This window comes from Pyrgilauda ruficollis, unplaced genomic scaffold (genome assembly GCF_017590135.1).
Source record: "Pyrgilauda ruficollis isolate IOZ18807 unplaced genomic scaffold, ASM1759013v1 scaffold9, whole genome shotgun sequence".
In the NCBI taxonomy this organism is placed as follows: domain Eukaryota; kingdom Metazoa; phylum Chordata; class Aves; order Passeriformes; family Passeridae; genus Pyrgilauda; species Pyrgilauda ruficollis.
In genome coordinates this window covers 1,601,512-1,610,781 of record NW_024531043.1, presented here as the reverse complement: position 1 = coordinate 1,610,781, position 9,270 = coordinate 1,601,512, and the positions used below count along the sequence as shown (strand labels likewise).

The 9,270-nt window shown below is 67.1% G+C and overlaps 1 protein-coding gene across 1 annotated transcript in view; it reads left to right on the top strand.

The window, feature by feature from the left end:
• Nucleotides 1-9,018, top strand: part of EMID1 (EMI domain containing 1) — a 10,407-nt gene extending 1,389 nt beyond the window's left edge. The window contains exons 2-15 of the mRNA XM_041488750.1: nt 1,276-1,389; nt 1,476-1,579; nt 3,118-3,204; nt 3,293-3,354; nt 3,470-3,596; nt 3,871-3,969; nt 4,132-4,269; nt 4,808-4,894; nt 4,978-5,030; nt 5,113-5,166; nt 5,269-5,290; nt 5,488-5,555; nt 6,974-7,064; nt 8,558-9,018. Of these exons, the coding sequence (XP_041344684.1) occupies nt 1,276-1,389; nt 1,476-1,579; nt 3,118-3,204; nt 3,293-3,354; nt 3,470-3,596; nt 3,871-3,969; nt 4,132-4,269; nt 4,808-4,894; nt 4,978-5,030; nt 5,113-5,166; nt 5,269-5,290; nt 5,488-5,555; nt 6,974-7,064; nt 8,558-8,688 (1,237 nt within the window). The 3' untranslated portion in view covers nt 8,689-9,018. The remainder of the gene's footprint in view (nt 1-1,275; nt 1,390-1,475; nt 1,580-3,117; nt 3,205-3,292; nt 3,355-3,469; nt 3,597-3,870; nt 3,970-4,131; nt 4,270-4,807; nt 4,895-4,977; nt 5,031-5,112; nt 5,167-5,268; nt 5,291-5,487; nt 5,556-6,973; nt 7,065-8,557) is intronic.
• The last annotated feature ends 252 nt before the right edge of the window (nt 9,019-9,270 follow it).

The following is a 9,270-nucleotide window of genomic DNA, read 5'->3' as shown; positions in this document are numbered from 1 at the left end:
GGGGGGGGGTTGTTTACAGGAAACCCTTGGCTCTGGCCGTGTCTCCGGCACCGGATTGCCGGGACCTCCCGGTTCCGCTCGGCTCGGTGAGGCGACGGGCAGAAGCCGCCTCATTTCCCCTTCCCCTCCCGGCCAAGCCCAGGAAGACCCCGGCGCCTTGGCACAGCCCTGCCGTGTCCCCCCGGGACCCCCAGGCCAGCACCCAGCACCCACGAGCCCCCACCCCATCCCACCCATCCCACCCCATCCCTCCCTGACGCTTCGCTGGGATCCCACGTGCCCAAGCCAGGGGCACGAAGCCAAGCGGCTGATTTGGGGAATGGGAGTGGGATTCGGAGCCAAACCTGGTGTGGGCTTTGCCCCGGGTGGGTACAAGCCCTGGCAGCAGAGCCCGGACCCCCTCGGTGCCAGAGCGGTACCGGGTGGGCTGGGGTCACGCCGGGCCGCGCGGGCGCTCACATGCCAAAGCCTGCCAGCTCCTGCCCCGCTCCTGGGAGGGCATTCCCCTTGGGAAACGAGCCGGGACCCATCCCCATCCCGTCCCATTCCATCCCAACAGGCATTTCCACAGCTGGAGCTGGCACCGCCCAGCAGCTGGGTACCCCTCCAAGGGGGACAATGCCACCCGGGACCCCTTGGCATGGCAGGGTGGCAGCGGGAGCGTGGCGACAGCCCTGGCGGGCTCTGTGCTTCCACAGCCCTGGCACGGTGCCCGCCTGGGACGCTGCCCAGCCGGAAAGCCCTGTGCCACTCCGCTGTCCCCCCCGCCTCCGGCACCTCCCAGACAATTGTCCCCCCGCGGCGCCCGCTTGTCCCTGCTGCCACCGCCTCCCTCCTTGCAGCACTGCAGCGGTCCCGAAAAGCTCATTTTTTGACCCAAATTGTGCAGCCTTTGAATTTAGAGCTGCCGAGGGTACGGCGAGTCCTTCCCGCTGCGGGGATGGGGACACTCAGTGTCATGGCACCGGTGTGTCCCCTTCTGGGGGGGGAAACCGAGGCTGGCATGCCCGGGGAGGGGTGGGCAGAGCCTGGCATGTGGGGCAGAAGAAAGGGGCCTTTGTGTGGGGTGGGCTGGGGGCGCGGGGGGGCTCCAGGCCCGCTGCAGGCCAGCCGGTGCCAGCGCTGCCGGGAATGCAGCAGGAATGTGCAGCCCCACGCGTCACAGCAGGGCTCCCCATGGGCACCCCAAAAACCGGGGATGGGCATCCTCCCGGATGGCAGCACCCCCATGGTGTCCCTGGATGTCCCTGGTGACATCAGTGGTTTCCCTTCCAGCAACTGGTGCTCCTACACGGTGACACGGACGGTGTCGTGCCACGTCCAGAACGGCACCTTCCTCCAGAGGGTCTTCCAGGGCTGCCGCTGGCCCCTGGCCTGCAGCGGGGGCAGGTGAGCAGGGCCACCAGGGTCCCCTGGCAGCAGGGACAGCCGGGATGTCCCCAGGACGGGTGTGAGCGCTCCCCTCTGTGCCGCAGCTACCGCGCCGTGGTGCGGCCCCTCTACAGGGTGACCTACAGGACACTGACGGCACTGGAGTGGCGCTGCTGCCCCGGACACGCTGGCGTCAACTGCGAGGAAGGTGGGAGCTGGCCTGGATGGGGACCTGGCAGGGCGGGGAGGTGGCACCCAGGGGCTGTGGGACACGACCTTCAGTGTCACTGGTGAGGGTGGGCAAGGAGAAGGACATCTGGGTAGGTGGGATGGATGGATGGATGGATGGATGGATGGATGGATGGATGGATGGATGGATGGATGGATGGATGGATGGATGGATGGATGGATGGATGGATGGATGGATGGATGGATGGATGGATGGATGGATGGATGGATGGATGGATGGATGGATGGATGGATGGATGGATGGATGGAGGATGGAGGGATGGATGATGGATGACCCCTGGGTGGGGTGGTGGATGGACAGTCAGGGGGACAGGAGTGAGGGGGGCAGCGGGATGTGCCTGGGGTGGGGAACTGAAAGGCCCGATGGACGGGGTTTGGGTGGATGGACAGATGGACATTCCTCAGCATGGCAGTGCCCATGAGGGGGGTGCAGCCCCCCAGCCACGAGTGGCCGGGTGTGGGTGGGCAGTGAATGAATGGGTGCGAGGCTGTGCCGTGCTTGGGCGCTGCCAGCTCTGACAGGGGGGTCTTTGTCCCCATTGTCACCACATCCTCCTCCTCCTCCTCCTCTTCCTGCTCCCCCAGGACCCCCCTGCGGGTCCCAGCCCGGCCCCAGCTCCGTGGATCCGGGGCTGTGAGGGCAGTGGGTGGCACCCAGGGGTGGGGACACCGTGGGGTGGCACCAAGGGTCTGCAGGGCACAGGGTGACACGGGGGGTCCGGAGGCAGCTGGGTGGGCGCAGGGCTGGGGGAGGCGGGGAGTTCTTCCTCCTCCTCTTCCTCCCCCTCTTTCTCCTCCTCCTCCTCCCTGCGTGCTTGGCCGCCTGCCCCACATCTGGCCCCACTTAGGGCTGTCCCCTGCAGCACGGCGGTGGCCGTGCTGGGGTGGGGTGACAGCGTGGGTGGGGTGACAGCGTGGGGGGGCTCGGGGGGCCACCTCTGCTCCACACACCCCTTTCCTGCCGTGCTGGGTGGCCCCAAGCCGCTGTCCCCAGGATCCCTTGGTGGTCACAGGGGACTGGGACCCCATCATGGGAGGTGGGCAGTGTCCCCAGGATTGTGCCCCTCCTCCAAAGCCACCCCCGGAATGGGGCTGGGGGCCGTGGGGGTGTTTGGGGTGTTGGGGTTCAGGGCTGAGGGGGGAATTGGGGGGGGCTGGGGCTGGGTTTGGGCCTGAGATTGGAGGGGAGTGGTCATGGGGAGATTTGGGGGGTCTGGTTAAGGGTTAAGGACCGTGGGTGGGTTTGGGGGTTGTGGGTTGGGGCCATCTGGTGTGGGGCCATGGAGGGTTTTGGGGGGCTGGTTCAAGACCGTGGGTGGGTTTGGGGGATCCTGACTCAGGGTTATGGGTGGGACTCGGGCTCTGAGGCTCACCCAGAGCAAAGATGGGGCCCTGCACCCCCCAGTGTGTTAGAGGGAAGTACAACAGGAAGGTCTCCCACAGGAGGCGATGCCCCACGGGGGGGTCCCCCCGTGCTGACCCCCCTTTCCTCGGCAGAGGCTCACACCTCCCTCACCCTGCGGGACGCCGGGCGCCCCAGCGCCGCCCCCCGCCGGCCCCCCCTGCACCCCACGGCCTTCTCAGGTGAGTCCCTCCCCAAATCCGCTGGGCTGGGCACAGAGGGCCGGCTGCCCCCATCCCACCGCCTGTGCCCCCCAATTTCTCCCCGCAGGGTGCCTGAACTGCAGCCGTGTCGGGGAGCTGACAGCCCGGCTCGCCTCCCTCGAGGCGCAGGCAAGTCCCAGTTTGGGCTCCGGCCACCTCCCCTGCTCCTGCCGAGGGGCACAAGAGCCCAGGGTGGGTCACCTCGTGGCCCTTGCTGTCACCCACCGCCCCGTGTCTTTGGCAGGTGGCCCGGCTGGCGGTGGCCGAGCCCCCCGTGCCCGCAGCACCCAAAGGCAGCAGCCCGGGCAGGGGGCCCGAGGCCGGGCAGCTCTGGGGGTCCCCGGCCGCCCGCGGGAGCCCCGGGGATGACGGTAAGGCGGGGTGACAGTGACAGTGACAGTGCCGCCTGGCAGCACCCGCAGGGCTGGGAACGCACCTGGGTGTTGTCAATGTTTGGGGGGCAGGACCCCTCACTTTGGGGGAAAAGCAAAGCTGTCCCACCGCAGCTGTTCCCAGTGGTGACACTGAGCCACCCGCGGGGACAGGCCAGCTCTGCGGGGGCGGTGGGGGATCGGATGTGGGTGGGGGGGCACCCCGAGGGGCTGTCCCCGGGGGTCCCCCCCTCAGGGTGCTGCTGTGCCGCAGGGAGACCCGGCTGGAGGGGACCCCCCGGCCCCAAGGGCGACGCGGGAGGACGGGGACCCTCGGGAATTCCTGGAGTGAAGGGTCCAGCAGGGCCACCAGGTACGGGGGACAGTGTGGGGGGACCCCAGCCTGGTGCTTGGCCCAGCCGAGCCCCCCCTTTCCTGGTGGGCAGATTTGGGGGGTCCATGCAGCAGTCTGGGGGCTCGGAAGGGCTCCAGCGCTGCACAGCCCCAATGTTCACCCTCCTCTTCCTCCCTGCAGGTCCCCCTGGCCCCCCAGGACCACCCGGCCGGGATGGAGCCAGGGGGCTCCCTGGAGAGAAGGGATCCCCAGGACCCCCCGGGCCCCCGGGCCCCCCTGCCCCTGTGGGGCCGGCGATTCCCCGGCTGGCCGAGCCCAGTAAGGGGGGCTGGGCTGGGGTCCCCTCCCAGTGACCCCAAGAACGGGACTGGGCTGGGGCAGGGCCGGGTTGGGGGGGTTTGAGCATCACCTGGGCTGGGGGTGGTGTGGGGACATCCTGGGTGTCACTGGGGTCCTGGGGATGACATGTGGGGCACTGGGCACAGCTGGGGACCCCCAGGCCATGTCTGGGGTCCCGGGGATGAGGTGTGGGGCACTGGGCACAGCTGGGGTCTCCCCTGCCATCTCTGGGGTTCAGAGATGAAGGTGAGGCACTGGGCACAGCCGGGGACCCCTGACACCCCCAGGATTCCAGGAGTGAGGTGGGGGCCACTGGGCACTGCAGGGCACCCCCTGCCAACACTGGGGTGCCAGCAATGAGGTGTGGGGTGCTGGGAAGAGCTGGGGACCTCCTGCTATCATTGGGGTGACAGGGACGAGACACACAGGGCAGGGGAATGTGGTCCCCCCATGTCCCCAGGTGATGCCGGGGGTCACGGGGGCCCTGCCCCAAACACCCCCTCCATTCTCCCCCCAGGGGATCCCATCCTCTCCAACACCTTCACCGAAGCCACCAGGAGCATCATGGGTCCCATGGGACCCCCCGGACCCGTGGGGCCGATGGGTGAGGGTGTCCCCTCTCCTTTGTCACCCCCAGCGCTTTCGGGTGCCCCAGTGCGGGGCTGAGCTGTGTCCCTGTCCTTGCAGGTCCCCCCGGACCCCCAGGTCCCATTGGTCCCCCCGGGCCCCCAGGACCCGATGTAAGTGCTGGGGTGGGGGGCACGGCAGGCCTGAGCCCCCGTGTCCCCCCAGGGCTGATGTCCCCACCTTGTCCCCGCACAGGGCAGGGCAGGAGCGCCCGGAGCCGCCGGGCCCCCCGGGGAGAAGGGGGACAGGGTGAGTGCCCCCAGCCCCACACTGTGACAGCGGCTGGGGGTGTCAGCCAGGGGGGGCTGGCCCTGCCCCCCAGGGGTTCTGACAGCCTCTGTGTCCCCGTAGGGTCCCCAGGGCCACCCGGGCAGCTGCTGGTGTCCCCTGTGGTGGCCGTGTCAGGGTGGGGGGGCAACGCAGGGAGTGGTTTGGGGGCCACCTCTGCTCCAGACAACCCTTCCCTGCTGGGTGGCCCCGAGCCCCTGTCCCCAGAGTCCCTGGGGACCCGGCCATGGGCTGTGGATGTGGGCAGTGTCCCCAGGATTGTGCCCCTGCCCCCCCTGCCAGCCCCTCTCCTCTCTGTGTTTCAGGGCGAGCCGGGCCCCCGGGGCGAGCCGGGCGAGAGGGGCACTTGGGTGAGTGGCACCGGGGACGGGAGGGACACGCGGTACTGGCAGCGGGGGTTGGGCGGGGGGTGGGCACCGGAGGACCCTGACACCCTCCCTGCTGTCCTCTTCATCTCGGGGACCCCAGTGATGTCCTCAGGGTCCCCACTTGTTCCCACTGCCCCACAGCTTGTCCCTGGGTCCCCAGTGACGTCCTGGGTGTCCCCAGCTCTGCCCAGTGCCATGCCTCATCCCCAGCACCCCAAAGGTGGCTCTGGGCGTCCCTGGCCAATGTCACCCAGTGCCAATGTCACCCAAACTGGGTGGTGGGGCACAGGGTGGGCTCAGACCCCCGGGGGTTCCTCTTCTCCTTCCCCTGGTGTTGTGGTGAGTCAGGGGGTCCCCGTGTCCCCCCCGGGGGTGGCCTGGGGCCATGTGGGGTGCAGCCCCCCTGACCCCGTCCCTCTCTTCCCCAGGGGGAGGGTTTGCACCAGCTCCGCGAGGCGCTGAAGATTTTAGCGGAGAGGGTTTTAATCTTGGAAACAATGATTGGGCTCTACGGTGAGTAGGGGGACGGGGACCCCCAGGGTGACCCCCACCCCTGCCAGCAGGTCACCGGGTCCCCGTGACGTCATGGTGGCCCTTGGCTCACTGATGTCATGGAGCTGCAGGGAGGGCACCCTCGGCAGCCCCTCCTCGTGCTATGGGGGACAGGGACAGCAGGCCCACCCCCTCCAGGGGGTGACCCCCATCCCTGCCAGGAGGTCACCAGACACCCATGATATCACGGTGGCCCGTGGCCATCATGACATCAGCCATGCATGATGTCATCACCCACATGGTGGTATCGTGGCCAGCACTGGGGCCACTCAAAGGAAGGGCCACCAGGGTCCCCCCAACCTCACCCCCAGCTGGGCACCCCAGAGCCCCCCCAGGCACTGCCCCCCTCAGGCTGTGGCAGTCTCAGTGTTGGGGACATGCCAGTGGCCCTCTGAGAAGTTTGGGGATGTGTCCCCCCACATTTTGGAGAGCTCAGTGTGCTGGGGGTGGCAGAGGGAGCACCCCCAGCTGGGGACATCAGTGTCCCCCCAAATGTCGGGGAGCTCAGCGTGCTGGGTGTGGCAGAGGGAGCACCCCCAGGTCAGGGACATCAGTGTCCCTGTCAGGGCACTGCCAGGGACATCAAGCCAGCACAAGGGGCCCTCCCTGTCCCCGTGGACCTGCAGGGATGGGCAGTCCCTGGCACCCCTCTGAGACTGGGAAGGCCCTCCTAGGAGACCTGGCACCCCCTTCTCGTGCCCCAGCACCCCCATCCCGCTGGGGCTGCACCCCTGCCGTGCCCCCGCCATGCTGTGCCGTGTCCCTGTGCCGTGTCCCCGTGCCGTGTCCCCGTGCCCGCCGCGGGGCCAACGCGCTCTGCTCTGCTCTGCTCTCTCCCTCTCCCCCAGGCCAGTAGCTTCCAAACCCTCCTGCGGCAGCAGGCCCGGCTGGAGGTCCTGGCTAGAAGGGTCACCTTGCTGGAAGCCATCATCTGGCCAGGTAACCACCCCCGCCCCGCCCCGCATGAGCCTGGAGCGCCGCGGCACCCCCGGGAGCAGGCGCGGACACGGGGGGCTGGAGACACCAGGACAGGGCACCGGAGAGCTCCGGGGCATGGGAGAGCTCAGAGACCTGCTTGGATTGAGAGGGGCAACCGTGGAGATCTCTTGGATTGAGAGGTGACCATGGAAATACTCTTGGACTGAGAGGGGCAGCCACGGAAATACTCTTGGATTGAGAGAGGCAACCATGGAAATACTCATGGATTGAGAGAGGCAACCATGGAAATACTCTTGGATTGAGAGGGGCAAGCATGGAAATACTCATGGATTGAGAGAGGCAACCATGGAAATACTCATGGATTGAGAGAGGCAAGCATGGAAATACTCTTGGATTGAGAGGAGACCATAGAAATGCTCTTGGATTGAGAGGGGCAGCCATGGAGATCTCTTGGATTTAGCCATGCAACCATGAAGATCCTCCTGGATTGAGAGAGGCAAACATGGAAATACTCTTGGATTAAGAGGGGCAACCATGCAGGTCCTCCTGGATTGAGAGAGGTGACCATGGAAATACTCCTGGAGAGGTGACCATGGAGATCCTTTTGGACTGAGAGGGGAAAACATGGAGATCTCTTGGATTAAGCCATGCAACCATGGAGAACCTCTTGGACTGAGAGAGGCAAACATGGAAATACTCTTGGATTGAGAGGTGACCATGAAGATCCTTGCGGGTCAAGGGAAACTCTGGAGCTCCCCAAGGTTTAAGGGAGACCCTGGAGAGACCCTCTCACTCCAAAGGAGCCCATGGAGACCCCTCTGGGACCAAGAGGAACCCTGGAGCTCTTTAGGGTTCCAGGGAGACCATGGAGAGACCCTCTCACTCCAAAGGAGCCCATGGAGACCCCTCTTGGATCAAGGCGGCCTATGGAGGTCCCTCAAGGCCAAGGGAAGCTCCAGAGCCCCTCTGGAACCACGGCAGACCATGGAGCCCCTCTTGGACTGGGAGAGGCAACCAGGGAGCCCCTCTTGGGCCAAGAGAAACCCTGGAGCTCCCCAGGGCTCCAGGAAATCCTTGGAGAAGGGAGACCCCCTCAAGCCAAGGGAGGTTCACGGAGCCCCCCAGGCTCACAGCAGACCACGGGGACCCTCTCAGGCTGAAGCAGCTCCCAGAGCTCCCGCTGTCCCCAGGGATGCCCCGGTGCCAACCCCGCCGTGCCAGGGTGCCCCCCACCCTCATCCTCTCCCCTTCCCCATTCCAGCTGTGCTTTTCCTCAGGGCTCCAAGCGGGGGTGCCAGGCAGGGGTGCCAGCTGGGGGGTCCTCGGGCGGGTGTCCCCAGGGGTTGTTGGGGACACCCAGAGCCACAGTGTGACCCCCATTTCTGCAGGGCAGAACACCCACAGCACAGCCCCCAACGCTGATTCGGGGGGCTTTTGGAGCGGGGGGTGACATCCCACCCCCTGACACCCCCTTTTTTCCTCTCTTCCCGCAGAGCCAGAGCCCGGCTCGGGCAGCGGTGCCCCCGGCACGGCGACCCCCGGGGTGCCCCGCGGCAAGCGTGGCAGCGGCCGCCCCCCGTACCGCATCGTCACCGCCCCCCGCCGCGCCCCCCCAGAGCCGTGACAGGGGCGGGGGCATCACCCCGGCCACCCCGCCGTGCCACCCTGGGGAGCAGGATGGGGTCACCCCCCGTCCCCCCTCTTGGTGCTACTGGTGGCACGGCATCGCCCCCCGCACGACGCTTCGCCCCCATCGCCGCTGCTTGGGCCCCCGGGAGGGCCAGGGGTGTCCCCAAGGCCATTTCTGTCCCCCCGCCATGGTGCGGCTCCGGAGGGATGGGTTCTGTCCCATCCCATCCCACCCCAGCCTGGGGGGAGGGGACTGGGGGGGCTGGCAGTGGGGACCCCCCGGGCGGGGACCCCGCTGCGCCGCGCGCTTCGCTGCTTTGGGACCCGCCAGGTCATTAAATGTCCCCAAATCCGTGTCCTGTGGAGTCACTTGGTGTCCAGGGACATCCCAGGGGACACAGGCACGGATGGCATGGGATGGGATACGGGATGGGGAGGATAGAATGGAAAGGGATGGAGTGGGATGGAAGGAGAATGGAAGGGAAGGAATGGGATGGGGTGAGGAAGAAAAGGGATGGGATGGGATGGGATGGGATGGGATGGGATGGGATGGGATGGGTTGGCATGCAATGGGATG